We start from the raw sequence: 19,084 nt of genomic DNA, 5'->3' as shown, positions 1-19,084 counted from the left end.
TACTTCATTTCCTCTCTGTTGACATCCCCACTATCATCATGGGTGATTTCAACATCCCGATTGACACTTCCACCTCAGCTGCCTCTAAACTTTTATCACTGACTGCCTCCTTTGGCCTCACTCAATGGTCCTCTGAGGCCACTCACAAAGATGGCCACACGCTGGACCTCGTCTTCACCCGCCTCTGCTCCCTTACTAATCTCACTAACTCACCCCTCCCCCTGTCTGACCACAACCTACTGACATTCTCTTCCCTCTCCTCTCCTAGTGTGCAACCCCCACTCCACGAACTCCCTCGCAGAAATCTCAAACATCTCAACTTACAATCACTCTCTGAGTCCCTTCTCCCTCTTACCGACATAGCCTCCCTTCATGACACAAATGCTGCTGCTGCTTTTTATAACGCCACAATAACAGCAACACTCAATTCGGCCGCCCCGCTCATGCATAGCAAAACTCGTACAGTCAACAGGCAGCCCTGGCTGACCAGCCTGACTAAAGAACTGAGACGGGCTTCCAGGATCGCTGAGCGAAGATGGAAGCGATCCCGCTCTGCTGACCACTTAACCGCATACAAGCAGTCCCTCGCCAGCTTCAAGTCCGCGCTCACTGCCGCAAAACAAACTTACTTCTCATCTCTCATATCCTCCCTGTCTCACAACCCTAAACAGCTTTTTAACACTTTCAATTCTCTACTCCGTCCCCCTGCACCCCCTCCCTCCCCTCTCATTTCTGCTGAAGACTTTGCCTCTTTCTTTAAACAGAAGATCGATACGATCAGAGAAAGCTTTGGCCCACAGCGCCCACTGCCCCTCTTAGCTGCTCACCCCTGCTCCTCCAAAACCAGCTTCTCCACCATGACAGAAGATCAGCTCTCCACCCTCCTGTCGAGATCACACCTCACCACCTGCACGCTCGACCCGCTCCCATCTCACCTCATCCCTAACCTTTCCACGGTCTTCATCCCAACCCTAACGCACCTCTTCAACCTCTCACTCACAACAGGTGTCTTCCCCTCATCCTTCAAACATGCCAAGATCACACCCATCCTCAAAAAGCCCTCCCTCGACCCATCTTCTGTGTCTAGCTATCGCCCGATATCTCTTCTTCCTTATGCCTCCAAATTGCTGGAGCAACACATCCATCTTGAACTGTCCTCTCACCTCTCCTCCTGCTCCCTCTTTGATCGATTACAATCTGGCTTCCGTTCCCATCACTCAACTGAAACTGCCCTAACTAAAGTCACCAATGACCTACTAACTGCCAGGAACAAGCGACACTACTCTGTCCTCCTTCTCCTGGACCTGTCTTCTGCCTTTGACACTGTGGACCACTCCCTTCTGCTACAAATCCTCTCATCTCTTGGCATCACAGACTTGGCCCTTTCCTGGATCTCATCATATCTGACAGATCGGACATTCAGTGTCTCCCTCCGCCACACCACCTCCTCACCTCGCCCCTTGTCAGTCGGTGTTCCTCAAGGCTCTGTTCTAGGACCCCTACTCTTCTCCATCTACACCTTCGGTCTGGGACAGCTCATAGAATCCCACGGTATGCAGTACCATCTCTATGCTGATGACACGCAGATCTACCTATCCGGACCTGACCTCACCTCCTTGCTTACCAAAATCCCGCACTGTCTGTCTGCTATTTCAGCCTTCTTTTCTGCTCGCTTTCTACAACTGAACATGGACAAAACAGAATTCATCATCTTTCCCCCCATCTCACTCTACCCCTCCACCAGACCTATCCATCAATGTCAATGGCTGCTCACTTTCCCCAGTCCCACACGCCCGGTGCCTCGGGGTGATCCTCGACTCTGCCCTCTCTTTCAAGCCACATATCCAAGCCCTTGCCTCCTCCTGCCGCCTCAAACTCAAAAACATTTCCCGGATCCGCGCATTCCTTGACCGTGACACCACAAAAACACTAGTGCATGCCCTTATCATCTCCCGCCTCGACTACTGCAACCTCCTACTCTCTGGACTCCCCTCTAGCACTCTGGCACCACTCCAATCCATCCTACACTCTGCTGCTCGACTAATCTACCTGTCTCCCCGCTATTCCCCAGCCTCTCCCCTATGCCAAGCCCTTCACTGGCTTCCTATTGCCCAGAGACTCCAGTTCAAAACCCTCACAATGACCTACAAAGCCATCCACAACCTATCTCCTCCATACATCTGTGACATGATCTCCCGGTACCTACCAACACGCAACCTCCGATCCTCTCAAGACCTCCTTCTCTACTCCCCTCTCATCTCTTCTTCCCACAACCGCATCCAAGACTTCTCCCGTGCTTCCCCCATACTCTGGAACTCTCTACCCTAGCACATCAGACTCTCGCCTACCATAGAAACTTTCAAAAAGAACCTGAAGACTCACCTCTTCCGACAAGCCTACAGCCTGCAGTGATCCTGAACCTACTGAACCGCCGCACAACCAGCTCTGCCCTCTCCTAGTGTATCATCACCCATCCCCTGCAGATTGTGAGCCCTCGCGGGCAGGGTCCTCCCTCCTTATGTACCCGTGTGCCTTGTTTTTTTTTGCTCATGTCTAATGTATTTGTCTATATTTGCCCCGTATTTCACATGTACAGCGCCATGGAATAAATGGCGCTATAAAAATGAATAATAATAATAATAATATGGGGCGATACGATCCACATTCCAGAGGATCCTTCCCTTCTTCATCATAAAATGTTTCAGGCATAATCTCTCCCTCCCATATACTCCTAAGTACCTTCAATAAAAGTGGTGCCAATTGACCTCGATATTTCTTATACAGCTCAATAGGAAACCCATCAGGTCCAGGGGCCTTCCCGGTGGCCATATCCATTATAGCTTGCTCCACCTCCTCCAAAGTGAACTCAGCCTCCATAAAGGCTTGCTGAGCTGGACTCAATGAGGGGAATGCTATGTCCGATAAATAGTCTACACATTCAGGAACACCAAAACCACTACTAGACTTGTATAAAGATTTATAGTAATCGTGAAAACACTGGAGGATCTCATCAGTAGAGGATACCAATGAACCATCAAGTGCCCGGATCTGTAATACTGTATAAGATGTGTTGTGTTGGCGTACTAAAAAAGCCAATAGTTTACTGGCCTGATTCCCCAATTCGAAGTAGGATTGACGGGTAAAAAACAATTTGCGTTTTGATTTTGTGTCTATATGTTGGGTATATAACCTTTGGGAAGTGAGCCATGCTACCCTGTTGCCACTAGTTTGGTTGGTTACATAGGCAGTCTCGGATTCTGTTATGATTCCAATGGCAAAGAATCTCAGAAATTACAGCAAAGTCTGCAAACATAAATACCAGCTCATAGGGACGTGGTAACTAGGCTGACCATATACCTGATCCTAGCGCAAACACTAACAGCAGCCGGGGAACGTACCTACGTTGATTCTAGACGTCTCGCGCCAGCCGGAGAACTAACTACCCCTATCAGGGAAAATAAGACCTCTCTTGCCTCCAGAGAAAAGACCCCAAAGTAATACAAGCCCCCAACAAATAATAACGGTGAGGTAAGAAGAAAAGACAAACGTAAGAATGAACTAGATTTAGCAAAGAGAGGCCCACTGACTAATAGCAGAATATAGTAAGAAGACTTATATGGTCAGCAAAAAACCCTGCAAAATATCCACGCTGAATATCCAAGAACCCCCAAACCGACTGACGGTGTGGGGGGAGAATATCAGCCCCCCTAGAGCTTCCAGCAATAACAGGAATCACATATTGTACAAGCTGGACAAAAAATATGAACAAAGCAAATGATCAAGAGTACGAAAGCAGGACTTAGCTTATCTTGCAAAGAACCAGGACCAGAAGACAGGAGCAAACAGAAGTGAACTGATTACAACGATGCCAGGCACTGGACTGAGAATCCAGGAAGTTAAAATAGCAACACCCCAGGCCTAACGAAGCAGGTGAGCACAAACCTGGTAAAAGACAATCCAAGTGCCAAATCACTAGTGACCACAAGAGGGAGCCAAAAAGTATAGTTCACAACAGTACCCCCCCTTTAAGGAGGGGTCACCGAACCCTCACCAAGACCACCAGGGCGACCAGGATGAGCAGCGTGGAAGGCACGAACCAAATCGGCCGCATGAACATCAGAGGCGGCCACCCAGGAATTATCCTCCTGACCATAGCCCTTCCATTTGACCAAATACTGGAGCCTCCGTCTAGAGAGACGAGAATCCAAGATCTTCTCCACCACGTACTCCAACTCGCCCTCAACCAACACCGGAGCAGGAGGCTCAACAGCAGGAACCACAGGCACAACGTACCGCCGTAACAAAGACCTATGGAACACGTTGTGAATGGCAAACGACACCGGAAGATCCAAACGAAAAGAAACCGGGTTAAGAACTTCCAAAATTTTATAAGGACCAATAAAGCGAGGCTTAAACTTAGGAGAGGAAACCTTCAGAGGGACATACCGAGAAGACAACCAAACCAAATCCCCAACACGAAGTCGGGGGCCCACACCGCGGCGGCGGTTGGCAAAATGCTGAGCCTTCTCCTGTGACAACTTCAAGTTGTCCACCACATGATTCCAAATCCGCTGCAACCTATCCACCACGGAATCCACCCCAGGACAGTCAGAAGACTCAACATGACCCGAGGAGAAACGAGGATGAAAACCAGAGTTGCAGAAGAATGGCGAAACCAAAGTAGCGGAACTAGCCCGATTATTAAGGGCAAACTCCGCCAATGGCAAGAAGGTCACCCAATCATCCTGGTCCGCAGAAACAAAACATCTCAAATAAGCCTCCAGTGTCTGATTAGTTCGCTCCGTTTGACCATTAGTCTGAGGATGGAAGGCAGATGAAAACGACAAATCAATGCCCATCTTAGCACAAAAAGATCGCCAGAATCTGGACACAAACTGGGATCCTCTGTCGAACACGATATTCTCCGGAATGCCGTGTAAACGAACCACATTCTGAAAAAACAAAGGAACCAGATCGGAAGAGGAAGGCAACTTAGGCAACTTACCAAATGGACCATCTTGGAAAAACGATCACACACCACCCAGATGACAGACATTCCCCGAGACACCGGAAGATCAGAAATGAAATCCATGGAAATGTGCGTCCAAGGCCTCTTCGGGACGGGCAAGGGCAAAAGCAACCCGCTAGCACGAGAACAACAAGGCTTAGCCCGAGCACAAGTCCCACAGGACTGCACAAATGACCGCACATCCCGCGACAAGGAAGGCCACCAAAAGGACCTAGCCACCAAATCTCGGGTACCAAAAATTCCCGGATGCCCTGCCAACACCGAGGAATGAACCTCGGAAATGACTCTGCTGGTCCATTTATCAGGAACAAACAGTCTGTCGGGTGGACACGAGTCAGGTCTACCAGCCTGAAATCTCTGCAACACACGTCGCAAATCCGGAGATATGGCCGACACGATCACTCCCTCTTTAAGAATACCAGCCGGCTCCGAGACTCCAGGAGAGTCAGGCACAAAGCTCCTAGAGAGAGCATCAGCCTTAACATTCTTCGAACCAGGCAGGTATGAGACCACAAAGTCAAAACGAGAGAAAAACAATGACCAACGAGCCTGTCTAGGATTCAGGCGCTTAGCAGACTCGAGATACATCAGATTTTTGTGATCAGTCAAGACCACCACCCGATGCTTAGCACCCTCGAGCCAATGACCCAACTCCTCAAATGCCCACTTCATGGCCAACAACTCCCGATTACCAACATCATAGTTCCGCTCAGCAGGCGAAAACTTCCTAGAGAAAAAGGCACATGGTCTCATCACAGAACAACCAGAGCCTCTCTGCGACAAAACAGCCCCAGCACCGATCTCAGAAGCATCCACTTCAACCTGAAAGGGAAGTGAGACATCAGGCTGGCACAAAACAGGCGCCGAAGTAAACCGGCGCTTCAGCTCCTGGAAGGCCTTCACGGCTGCAGGAGCCCAATTAGCCACATCAGAACCTTTCTTGGTCATATCCGTCAAAGGTTTAACAACGCTAGAAAAATTAGCGTTAAAGCGACGGTAGAAATTAGCGAACCCCAAGAACTTCTGAAGACTCTTAACAGACGTGGGCTGAGTCCAATCATGAATAGCTCGGACCTTGACTGGGTCCATCTCCACGGCAGAAGGGGAGAAAATAAAACCCAAAAAGGAAACCTTCTGCACTCCAAAGAGACACTTTGAGCCCTTCACAAACAAAGCGTTATCACGCAAAACCTGAAACACCATCCTGACCTGCTTTACATGAGAATCCCAATCATCCGAGAAAACTAGAATATCATCAAGATACACAATCAAAAATTTATCCAGATACTTCCGGAAGATATCATGCATAAAGAACTGAAACACTGAAGGGGCATTAGAGAGCCCAAAGGGTATCACCAAGTATTCAAAATGACCTTCGGGCATATTGAATGCAGTTTTCCATTCATCTCCCTGCCTAATGCGCACAAGGTTGTACGCACTTGGTGAACCACTTGGCGCCCTTAATCCGAGCAAACAAGTCTGACAATAGCGGCAACGGATACTGAAACTTAACAGTGATTTTATTCAGAAGCCGATAGTCTATACAAGGTCTCAAAGACCCGTCTTTGTTGGCCACAAAAAAAAATCCCGCACCGAGAGGGGAAGAGGATGGACGAATATGCCCCTTCTCCAAAGACTCCTTGACATAAGAACGCATTGCGGCATGCTCGGGTACAGACAAATTAAATAATCGTCCCTTAGGAAATTTACTGCCAGGAATCAAATCTATAGCGCAGTCACAGTCCCTATGAGGAGGAAGAGCACTGGACCTGGACTCACTGAATACATCCTGATAGTCACACAAATACTCAGGAACTTCTGAAGGAGTAGAAGTAGCAATAGACACCGGCGAAGAATCGCAATGAATTCCCTGACAACCCCAACTTGAGACAGACATAGCCTTCCAATCCAAAACAGGATTATGGGTCTGTAACCATGGCAGACCTAAAACGACCAAATCATTCATTTTATGCAGAACAAGAAAACAAATCACCTCCCGATGTTCAGGAGTCATGCACATGGTCACTTGTGTCCAATACTGCGGTTTATTTTCCGCCAGTGGCGTAGCATCAATTCCTCAGAGAGGAATCGGAACCTTTAAAGGCTCCAGGACAAAACCGCAGCGCTTGGCAAACGACAAGTCCATAAGACTCAGGGCAGCACCTGAATCCACAAATGCCATAACAGGGTAGGAAGACAATGAACAAATTAAAGTCACAGACAAAATAAATTTAGGCTGCAAATTACCAATGGTGACAGGACTGACAACCTTGGTTAGGCGTTTAGAGCATGCTGATATAACATGTGTAGAATCACCACAGTAAAAACACAGCCCATTCTGACGTCTATGATTTTGTCGTTCGGTTCTAGTCAGGATTCTATCGCATTGCATTGAGACAGGTGTCTGTTCAGACAACACCGCCAGAGGTTTAGCGGATTTGCGCTCCCGCAAACGCCGATCAATCTGAATAGCCAGCACCATAGAATCATTCAGACTTGTAGGAATTGTAAAACCCACCATCACATTCTTAATGGCTTCAGAAAGGCCATTTCTGAAATTTGCGGCCAGAGCACATTCATTCCATCGAGTAAGCACGGACCATTTCCGAAATTTTTGGCAGTACACCTCAGCTTCATCCTGGCCCTGAGAGATGGCCAGTAGAGCTTTTTCTGCCTGAATTTCAAGATTAGGCTCCTCATAAAGCAATCCGAGCGCCAGAAAAAACGCATCAACATCCGCCAATGCAGGATCTCCTGGCGCTAACGAGAAAGCCCAATCCTGAGGGTCGCCACGCAAGAAGGAGATAATAATTTTAACTTGCTGAGCTGAATCTCCAGACGAACGAGGTTTCAAAGATAGAAACAATTTACAATTATTCCTAAAATTCCTAAATTTAAATCGATCTCCAGAGAACAGCTCAGGAATAGGTATCTTAGGCTCTGACATAGGACTGCTAACAACAAAATCCTGAATGCCCTGCACACGTGCAGCAAGCTGATCCACACTAGTAATCAAGGTCTGAACATTCATGTCTGCAGCAAAGCTTCAAGCCACTCAGAGATAAAGGGGAGGAAGAAAAAAAAACAAAAAAAAAAACTCAGAACTTCTTTTCTTTTAATCCCACTTCAGCAATGCATTAACTATTTATTGGCCTGGCATACTGTTATGATTCCAATGGCAATGAATCTCAGAAATTACAGCAAAGTCTGCAAACATAAATACCAGCTCATAGGGACGTGGTAACTAGGCTGACCATATACCTGATCCTAGCGCAAACACTAACAGCAGCCGGGGAACATACCTACGTTGATTCTAGACGTCTCGCGCCAGCCGGAGAACTAACTACCCCTATCAGGGAAAATAAGACCTCTCTTGCCTCCAGAGAAAAGACCCCAAAGTAATACAAGCCCCCAACAAATAATAACGGTGAGGTAAGAAGAAAAGACAAACGTAAGAATGAACTAGATTTAGCAAAGAGAGGCCCACTGACTAATAGCAGAATATAGTAAGAAGACTTATATGGTCAGCAAAAAACCCTGCAAAATATCCACGCTGAATATCCAAGAACCCCCAAACCGACTGACGGTGTGGGGGGAGAATATCAGCCCCCCTAGAGCTTCCAGCAATAACAGGAATCACATATTGTACAAGCTGGACAAAAAATATGAACAATGCAAATGATCAAGAGTACGAAAGCAGGACTTAGCTTATCTTGCAAAGAACCAGGACCAGAAGACAGGAGCAAACAGAAGTGAACTGATTACAACGATGCCAGGCACTGGACTGAGAATCCAGGAAGTTAAAATAGCAACACCCCAGGCCTAACGAAGCAGGTGAGCACAAACCTGGTAAAAGACAATCCAAGTGCCAAATCACTAGTGACCACAAGAGGGAGCCAAAAAGTATAGTTCACAACAGGATTCCTTCAATCGTCGCTCCATCTCGTCATCCTCTCCTGCCGTCATTCTTTTAATATAGGAAATTGTGGAAGACAGACATCCCCTTAGATATGCTTTTAGGGTATCCCAAAACAGACTAAGATTTGAGGGGTCTGGATGGGTAAGGATAAAACAGTTCAGCTGATCCACCGTTCTATCGCTAGAATCTATTAATTTCAGCCAGAAGGGGTTCAATTTCCAGGGTATAGTACTATTTGACTGACTGTATTTAAGTTTAAGAATAACTGGACTGTGGTCCGATATCCCCCTATTGCCATGCTCAGTACTATCCACCCAGGTCACTAGACCCAAATATATAGTCTATACGAGATAGAGACCGTCTAGTTGACGAATGACAAGTGTAATCCCTTATCCCAGGGTGACGTATTCTCCATAGGTCCAGCCATCCGCTACCATTCGTAAACAGTGCCAATTGAGAAGAGGATTGAATAGAAGTGCCTCCAGACATCCCGTCATCCAGTCTCAATCTATCTAAGGAACTATCCATGACTAAGGGTACCGTCTCACATTGGCACTTTGATCGCTACGACGGCACGATCCGTGACGTTCCAGCGATATCCATACGATATCGCTGTGTCTGACACGCAGCAGCGATCAGGGACCCCGCTGAGAATCGTACGTCGTAGCAGATCGTTTGAAACTTTATTTCGTCGCTGGATCTCCCGCTGTCATCGCTGCATCGGTGTGTGTGACACCGATGCAGCGATGCGTTCGCTTGTAACCAGGGTAAATATCGGGTTACTAAGCGCAGGGCCACGCTTAGTAACCCGATGTTTACCCTGGTTACCATCGTAAATGTAAAAAAACCCAAACAGTACATACTTACATTCCGGTGTCCGTCAGGTCCCTGGCCGTCTGCTTCCCTGCACTGACTGTGAGCGCCGGCCGTAAAGTGAAAGCAGAGCACAGCGGTGACGTCACTGCTCTTCTTTGGCCGGCGCTTACACAGGATGCAGGAGGAGTGCAGGGAAGCGGACGCAGGCACCGGAATGTGAGTATGTGTTTTTTTTATTTTACGTTTACGCTGGTAACCAGGGTAAACATCGGGTTACTAAGCGCGGCCCTGCGCTTAGTAACCCGATGTTTGCCCTGGTTACCCGGGGACTTCGGAATCGTTGGTCGCTGGAGAGCTGTCTGTGTGACAGCTCTCCAGCGACCACACAACGACTTACCAACGATCACGGCCAGGTCGTATCGCTGGTAAATCGTTTTGTGTAACGGTACCCTAAGTTAAAATCTCCCATACAAATAATACTAGCATCAGGATAATTTAGGGAGAATCCCATTGCCATGCGAAGAACCGATATATTAGCTGGGGGTGGGTTATAGACACACAGTATCACGTATTCCCGCGTGTTAATAAAGGCGTGCACAAAAACAAATCGACCTTCTGGATCTCGTCTTGCCTCCTTGGCCTCCCATCTAACACTTCTATGGATTAGCAGAGAGACCCCTCTTGAATAGCTGGTATGAAATGCATGGAGGGACCACTGCATCCATGGCTTTTGTGTACATTTAGCTGTGTCCCTGGTCAGATGTGTCTCTACAAGTGCTACAACATGGGGATGATACCGCTTAATCTGTGAAAATACCTTGATTTTTTTACGGGGGGTCTTAATACCCCGTACATTCCAAGTCATACATATAATCTCAGACCCCATAGCTACACTTGAGAAAAGGAATATTATACACCATAGCTCGTGTAGAGATCAGGAACACCACGTAGAGCACAGAATTATCAATGGCGACTATCAAACATATCAAACAGTCAAAACTGGTGTAAGAACCCAAACAAAATAAAACTTGAACAGTAGAGGAGTATAATCCTACACTCCTACAGTCAATTAGAAAAGGGGATACCCTCACTGGAATCAGCGTTTGGTATTGTTGGTAAGCTCAACACCTTGTACGGAGAGCTCCATTTTGTATTGCCATTGGATAAGGAAGATTGCTCAGGAGTCCGGCACATTAGACACCTTATATGTTCGTAACCATTCGGTTACCTCCGCCGGATCTGTAAAAAACAGGGAAGAGCCTTCATGGACAACGCGGAGCCGAGCTGGGTAAAGCATGGAATAAATGATGTTTTTATCCCTGAGCCGCTTCTTAACTTCCACAAATCGAACTCGCTGCTTTTGGAGCTCCATAGAGAAATCCGGGAAAATTGATATAGTGGCGTTATTGAATTTAATAGGGCTCTTCTGCCTCGCCAGGCGGAGTATCGCATCTCTGTCCCTGCAGTTAAGAAGACGTGCCAAGAAGGGCCGGGGCGGAGCTCCAGGGGGGAGAGGCCTCGTCGGTACTCTATGGGCCCTCTCCACAGAAAATGTTGAGGAGAATCCATCTCCCAGGGAGGTTTTAAGCCAATCCTCTAGGAATTGCTCAGGTTGCTGACCCTCTGAACGCTCCGGCAAGCCAATTATTCGAATGTTATTACGGCGCAGTCTATTTTCCAAGTCGTCTGCTTTTTGTTTCCAGGCATTCACGGACCCGGCGGCTTTTGACAACTTAGCTTCCATAGGGGTAATGGTGTCCTTTATCTGAGACACTCTTGTTTCAACCTCCGAGATGCGCCCTCTCATAGCTTGCATATCATGTCGCAAATGACCCACTTCAGTATGTACGTCTTCTATTTTCTCAGTAAGAGAGGATCTAGTGAGGGATATGGCCTGCATCAGTTGCTCAGACGCTTGTTTAAGAGTCAGTTCGTCCTGCTCTCCCTCATTACTGTCAGAAGGACGATTTTTGCGTTGGTGCTGCGTGGGATTATTTCTGAGAGTGCGTACATTATCAGAGGTGTCTTCTCTGTTATATTTCTTTAATTTCTCAGCAGCCCCCGATCCTTTAGAGTGCTGCATGGCGGTTAGCAGAAGGACCCTTCAGAAGGATCACACATATAGTTATAGCTGGTCTATTCTCCAATAGCTGATCCGGCAAAGTTAAATACTGGAATAGATCGAAGGAAGATCACCAGCCAGACAAGGGGACTGTCAGATATTCACAAAAGCAGCAGCACAGGATTCACCAGGCACTATGTCCCAGAGCAGCCCACAGCCTCCACAGGCAGCACAGCAGAGAGGGAGGGGTTAATCCCTCCAAAGTTTATGGCACAAACAGGAGCTTGTCAGATAAGGGGGGTGCAGGGCCCAATCTTCCAGGGCACACACCGCACTACCCCTTTATTATTACAATGATGCGCTCACCTCCCAGGTTGTACCGCAGTCTTGCTGTAAAGCGCGGCTCTCCTTACTGCTGGAGAGCGCGCTGCAGTGATGGCTGCCGTCTCCCAGGTGCCGCCCACTGCCCCAGATCAAGCACCTGTATCTCAGCGTTCCACAGCGCTCCCGCTTCAGTGCAGGTGTCTGCCCCCTCCAGGGGAGATGTATCCGGCTCCTGCAACCGCCGGCGCCGCGTCCTGTATGCTGGAACACGCGCCCAAGATGGCCGCCGCAGCCCAGGGATTTTTACCACCCGTCCAGGCCACTTCACTTCCTGGCGTCTCCGGGCTCCAAAACCGCCGCTCCCGGGGGTCGCCGGTCTCCTGGGATCGTAAGGGCACCTCTCCAGCCGGTGCAGCCGGTAAAACAGGGGAATTTGTGGCAGGATTCAGTTCAGGATGACCGGAGCTCTCCTAAGGTGCGTCCTCTCTCCTGGACTACATAGCCACGCCCCATCTCTATATGCTATCTTTGAATGTCTGCTCTCTGCTGGACTCACTTTAAACAAAGAAAAATGCAAATTTGATAAAAATTAATTGGAGTTCTATGGTCACATTTTCTCGGCGGAAGAAGTGCGACCTGATCCCAAGAAGGTGGAATCCATCAGAGCAGCTTCAATTCCACAGAATGCCAGTGAAGTGCGCTCTCTTCTTGGAATGGCAAGTTACTGTGCTAGATACATTCCAAATTTTTCGACAATCAGCACTCCATTAAGGGAACTTACGAAACAAAATTATGTTTTTCAGTGGTCCCAAGACTGTCAGGCCTCTTTTGAAACCACTAAAAACGAACTCTGCTCAACAACCACCATGGCCTATTTTGATCCAGCTCTTCGAACCGAACTGATTGTGGACGCCAGTCCCGTGGGACTGGGTGCTATTTTAGCACAATACAAGGATGACAATCAAAGTCCCCACATCATTTCTTATGCAAGTAAAAGCTTAACAAGCACTGAAAGAAAGTATTCGCAACCTGAAGAAAAAAGCTTGGCAGTCGTCTGGGTATGTGAACACTTTCACTTATTTCTCTATGGAGCTCCCTTCACTATTGTCATAGATCATCAAGCCCTCCTTACAATTTTTGGAAATCCCAGAGTTAAAATGCCGGCACGGATTGAACGATGGGGTCTACGGCTACAGGACTATAATTACAAAATTGTTCACAAACCTGGAAAATACAGCACACTTTATTGCAGCTCACGCCGTGCCAAAAGCACTTTCTGTTGATCAGTTTGTGAATACAACAACAAGTGACAAGACACTCTGTGCCTTAATACAAGTTATCCAAAATAGAAGATGGCATGAAATTCAAAAGAAAAAATTTCCTGATGATGGGATTGATCTAAAGGAGTTAAAACTATTTTCAAATGTACGTGAGGAATTATCAGTCACTGAAGACCAACTCATCCTTCGTGATACCAAACTGGTTGTACCTAAGGCCTTGCGCAACCTAGTCATACAGATAGCACACGAAGGTCATCTAGGAATTGTTGGCACAAAAAAGGTACTCAGAGAAAAAGTGTGGTTCCAAAATATGGATAAATTGGTGGAAGAGAAGTTTAGACATTGCTCCACTTGTCAATTAATTACTCCATCATCAACTCTAGAGCCATTACAAATGTCTCCGTTACCTACTACTGTATGGGAGGAAGTGGCAGTCGACATATATGGACCATTACCAAATGGCCAATACATTCTAGTAACAATTGATGAATATTCTAGATACCCTGTCATTTCATTCATCTCTTCAACGTCTGCTAATAGTGTCTTACCAGAACTGGACGACATATTCTCTGCATATGGCATTCCGAGAGTGGTCAAAACAGATAATGGACCTCCATTCAATGGACATGTGTTTGCACAGTTTTCTGAATACTTGGGGTTCAGCCACAGAAAAATCACACCTTGCTGGCCGCAAGCTAATGGAATCGTAGAACGTTTCATGCGCACCATGGGGAAACGAATCAAGGCAGCTAGTCTGGAGCACACCCCACTGAAACTGTCACTATACAAATTCATGCGCAATTACTGCAACACACCACATTCCACCACTAATGCTGCGCCATCTCATCTAATGTTCAGCAGAACTCTTCATATACGGATCCCTGATGTGACCAGACGTCCCTTTTTTTTATAGGGAATAAAAATGTGTTATAGGGCTTAGTCTTCTTAAAAAAAAAACAAAAAAAAAAAAAAACTGAAACTAGTAATACTCTCGTACCATTGGCATTTCAACACTAACCTGGTCCTGCTGGTATATGCTTCTTGGTCCGATCCTAGACACATTGGAGACTGCCGAAAAAGACCCCAAAGCCAATAACTGGGTCCAGCAGGTAACCCAGTTAATGACTGGTTGAGAGGCATTTCCAGTGTTTCAAGACTAGATACCAGGGGCAATGAGTAAGCTTTGGTGCAGGAGCTGTGGCCGATCAGTATGTGTGAGTGTTACTATTCATTTCTAAATATAATTAGATAAGAGCCAATCCATTTAGTTTACACGCTAGTTTAGATTAGAGTTGGGAGCCATAGACCTCCATTCCCTCTCACTGAGCAGTGAAGAGAGCTTTGCAGTTGTCCATCATGTGCACTGACAACTCCATTCAAGGTTTGTAGCACTGATGGAGACCACAGCGTATTGCACTTGTCTGTTTTCATCTAACTAATAGTTTTTTGAGTTGAAATATCTCTGCAGCCCAAAAATCAATAAGCTTTCTGTTATTCCAATTATATTCACTTGTTGCAGTTGCATAATTTTTTTTTTGCAAAGTGTGAATACACGGTTAGGCATCATTACAATGCTCTCCAATAAAGCCAGTTGAATGGAAGCAATAGTTAAGAGACCTTCAACAGCAGTCCTGAAACTCAGCCAGAGTTCTCTGGATTATGTACATCCCACAAACGATGCATAAATCAGCAGTTTTTTTTAGGTCATATAACTGCTGCCATGAGGCTGATGAGCACCAGCTCCTTGCTATAAAGTTGCTTATGCAATGTGAGTAATGATATTTTCTACACATTGCAGGTGGAGTGCAGTCAAGCACATCAGTTTCACAGTCCACAAACACAAGTACAGAGCCACAAGCATCAGCAACTTCAGGTCCGTCTAATGTGGATGCACCTCCCAGTAATCTTGGTGAAAGTTCATCTGCTGAAAATATCCAACAGTCTTCATCATCATCGTCGGAAAAGTCTAGTGCTCCTTCTGGTAAGCATATCCTATGCAAATGAAGATAATTTAAGTCTGTTATTTCCCGTTTTTCTCCTTCGTCTCATTGGGGGACATAGGACTGTGGGGGTGAGTGCTACTGCTGCCAGGAGTCTGACACTAAGTAAACATAAAAAAAGGTTAGCTCCTCCTCTGCCGTATACACCCTGACACTTGCCGCAGGCGAACCCAGTTCATGCCTGGTGTCCTTAGGAGGCACATCTCTGGTTTCTTTCCAGACCTTACTTTTTGTTTTTTCTTTTCTCCTACGCCTCATTGGGTGACACAGAACCATGGGTGTTATGCTGCTGCCACTAGGTGAACATGGAAAGATTAGCTCCTCCCCTGCAGAATACAACCTCCTGCTGGCTCCAATTGAACCAGTTCTTGCTTAATGTCTGTAGGAGGCACTTGGTTTCATACCCCAACGTTTTTATTTTTACTTTTCTGTAAATTTTTATTTTTTAATTAATGGAGTGAAGGGGGCGACGAATCGTTTCAAGGCTCCGATCTCCCCTGAATCATCAACAGGCAAGAACGCGGAGTGTCGCCTCCCCGTACCCTCTCCTGCGACGTGGGATGCCATGCCTGAGCTCACTTCAGGGGCGACGTTTCCTTTTACGGTCCCAATCTCCCCACACCAGCAACAGGCGACCACATAGTGTCTCCCCTATTTATCCTCTCCTGTAGCCAGGCCTACAGCTGGACATTCTGCCCTATTCCATGGACAACAGAGGCCCCACTATGGCGTCCGTGCAGCTTCCACTGCATCACCACTGATTAAAAGCAGATGATGGAAGGAGGCAAAAATTTCCTCTCCACCCCCCTGGCTATGGGGATGGTGGATTGAGGAGGGAGTCCCACGACCAGCAACACCGCAGCTCCAGCTCTGCTACATCACCTCAAAATGTGAGTATGACTGCGGCTGGCCTCATCTGGCACACAGAGACGGGGTCCGGGTCCCTGGGGGCAGCGGTGTCATGGCGTCCAGCGGCGTTTTTACACCGCTTTGTTCATATGTCTGTTTGCGCCGCCGCCGGAGCTCATTACCGACAGGCTTCACAAATTTAGATTCCAGCTTCTAGCCGGCCTAGGCCGCGTTTTCATAGCTCGCCGCCCACACTTCTGGCACTTCTTGTCCTAAACGACAGGCGCCCCCCTCCTGCTCTCGGCGGCCATCTTTCTACACCTCAGGTTACAGAGCCGGTTTCCTGACAGCGGTGGCAGTAACAGCAGCGCTGACAGAAGTGCTGCAAGAAGTAAGGACACTGACACCTTCCCTGGGGACTCAAGAGCAGGATCCGGGTAGGCTGAATTCACTGGAGCTGACAGCTTAACCCCTTCTCTGCATTCTTCTTTCTCTGCCCATTTTCTCTGGTCACATACTCCCTTTATATTTTCAAGGGTACACTATATCTCAATCTAAGGCGCCAAAAAAGGCTAACAAAACACATACAGTGTTTCTTGCTTCATGTACCACTTGCAATACTGCCTTGCCCCGAGCTCACAGTACTCCGTTCTGCACGGCTTGTGACAGTGAGCCTGGTCCCCCTGAGTGGGCTGCGTCTGTTATGGTCTATGGCTTCCATGGCCAAGGCAATAGACTCTCTCTGGAATCCCTCCTTAAGTAAGGACATTAGTTTGCCGGCCGTGAAGGCCCCTTGAGACGGTCGGGAACCGTCGACCAGCAGGGGTCGTACTCGATCTAAAAATGCTCAGGGTTCTACAAAGAGGACCATGACACGTCCCCCGAGCTTGCTCGTGCTTCGGTGTCCCTGAGTTCAATTTCTTGCTCCCCTCTCCAGGGGTTTGCAGTGAACATGATTCAGAACTACTCTGATGCATCCCTAGTCCAGGACTCGCAGAACTATCAGGAGACACTTGATTCCCTCATTGAGTCAGTTAACAAGACTCTGTGGGTAGACGAAGAATCTATATCTGTTCCAGATCATGTAGTGTCTTTTAAGAGGGCTAAACGTCCTCACAGGGTGTTCGGCAATCACACTGAATTTAAGAACATCGTCCAAAGACATAGGGATCGACCAGATAAACGGTTCGCAGGTCAGAAGCCTATTGAGTCAAGATATCCTTCAGTGGCTCCCTCTGTATCGTGTCTTGCATCCAAAACGCTTCTATCTTTGTGTAATAGTTCCTCAGTCAAAAATCCCACTGCCCGACAAATTGACAACCTTGCTCGGTCAGTCTTTGAGGCCTCTGGAGCGGCGCTCTTTCCACCTCCTTTCCATCTTTTGCCGCGACCTGGGTAGCTAAGGCTATGGTCACTTGGGCAGTAAGTTTAACCGCCGCCATTCAGGATAGTGATCTTCCCCCGGAGGCAGCAAGCCTTGCTAGTCAGATAGCTCAGGCTGGGGATTTTGTAGTAAGCGCTTCTTTAGATGCGGCCAATTGCGCAGCAATTTCCGTCTCCATCAGGAGGCCGCTATGGCTCAGAGAATGGCGAGCGGATTCTGCTTCCAAAAGGTCATTAACCTCTCTGCCTTACCAGAGCTACCGGAGGGAAGAGAAGATTCCTTCCCCAGAAAAGGACCACTCAGCCGTTTTGGAGCCAACAACAGGACCGGCCCTTTTGCAGTAATACCAACAGGTCTTCTACAACTTTATCATCGGCATCAGGGCAGCCCCCGCATATGGACAGAGGTTCCCAGGTCTCATTTAGACCTAATGGTTCCTGGAATAACTGGCCAGAACCATCTGGATCCAAAGGGGCCAGATCCTTTAGATCCTTTACACACTCTTTTTCATATAAAACAAAAGGGTTGGATCAAAGAAAATAGATGTATCCACATATCTAGTGGCTAACTAATTAAGCCATGTGGTATCAAAACCTATATTAACCATATGTTGGACATGATAGTGGTTCAATACAAAAAACATGAAAATCCGATAAAAAAATGTACTAGAGAACCAAATTTTATAAAAAACAAGTTTTATTGAAGAAAAACAACAAAAAACAAAAACAAAATACCAAAATTATAAACATAATAGGCTTTAAAAAGTGGGAAACCAAAATGCGGCATGAGAACCCACCATATTGTAAGAGGTACTTGCAAAGACTAACCAACCCAATGGGATGCACATGGTCTATTTTAAAGATGTTTACTGCAAAGTATGTCTGAACCTGAAAACCAAGTTCCTAGAAACAGACAAATAGCAATGTGCAAATAACAATGTGCAAATAACAATGTGCAAATAACAATGTGCAAATAGATACCTCTGGTGGGTGCTACACGCCTGCCCCTACGCACGTTTCGGCAATCAGCCTTCTTCTGGGGGTGGCATCACACCAGTACAAATCAGTTTATATAGTTTAAGATAACCAATCACAAAACATATCACATAATGAGTGAACAAAATACCTAAAACGCTCTCTCTATGGTCAGAATGCTGCCGGGACCTAATACCACATCCTTTGGAGGGTGTGAACATGATGTTCTCATACGCACCAATCATAGACCCGCATCATCAGTTCAAACCAATCATATCTGAGCATACGCCCATTCATTTTGACCATCCATGTTCAGTTACCTGAAAGGGGGTATGACATACATAATCCCTGGCCAATCGAGCAACAGAAGGAGTGTCAGGAGAACATTCACAACAAAACACCCCTATATATAAAATGGTACCGATCAGGCCATAAATAGATGAATTG

The 19,084-nt window shown here is 47.0% G+C and overlaps 1 protein-coding gene across 8 annotated transcripts in view; it reads left to right on the top strand.

Annotated features, from left to right (window-relative positions):
* DCAF6 (DDB1 and CUL4 associated factor 6) overlaps positions 1 to 19,084 on the top strand; it is a 618,531-nt gene that overhangs the window by 213,028 nt on the left and 386,419 nt on the right. For all 8 annotated transcript variants that reach the window (XM_077295474.1, XM_077295473.1, XM_077295472.1 and 5 more), the window contains exon 11: positions 15,229 to 15,411. In XM_077295474.1, coding sequence (XP_077151589.1) covers positions 15,229 to 15,411 — 183 coding nt within the window. The remainder of the gene's footprint in view (positions 1 to 15,228; positions 15,412 to 19,084) is intronic.

Source organism: Ranitomeya variabilis, chromosome 3 (assembly GCF_051348905.1).
Source record: "Ranitomeya variabilis isolate aRanVar5 chromosome 3, aRanVar5.hap1, whole genome shotgun sequence".
Lineage (NCBI taxonomy): Eukaryota > Metazoa > Chordata > Amphibia > Anura > Dendrobatidae > Ranitomeya > Ranitomeya variabilis.
This window is presented reverse-complemented; position numbering and strand designations above follow the sequence as displayed.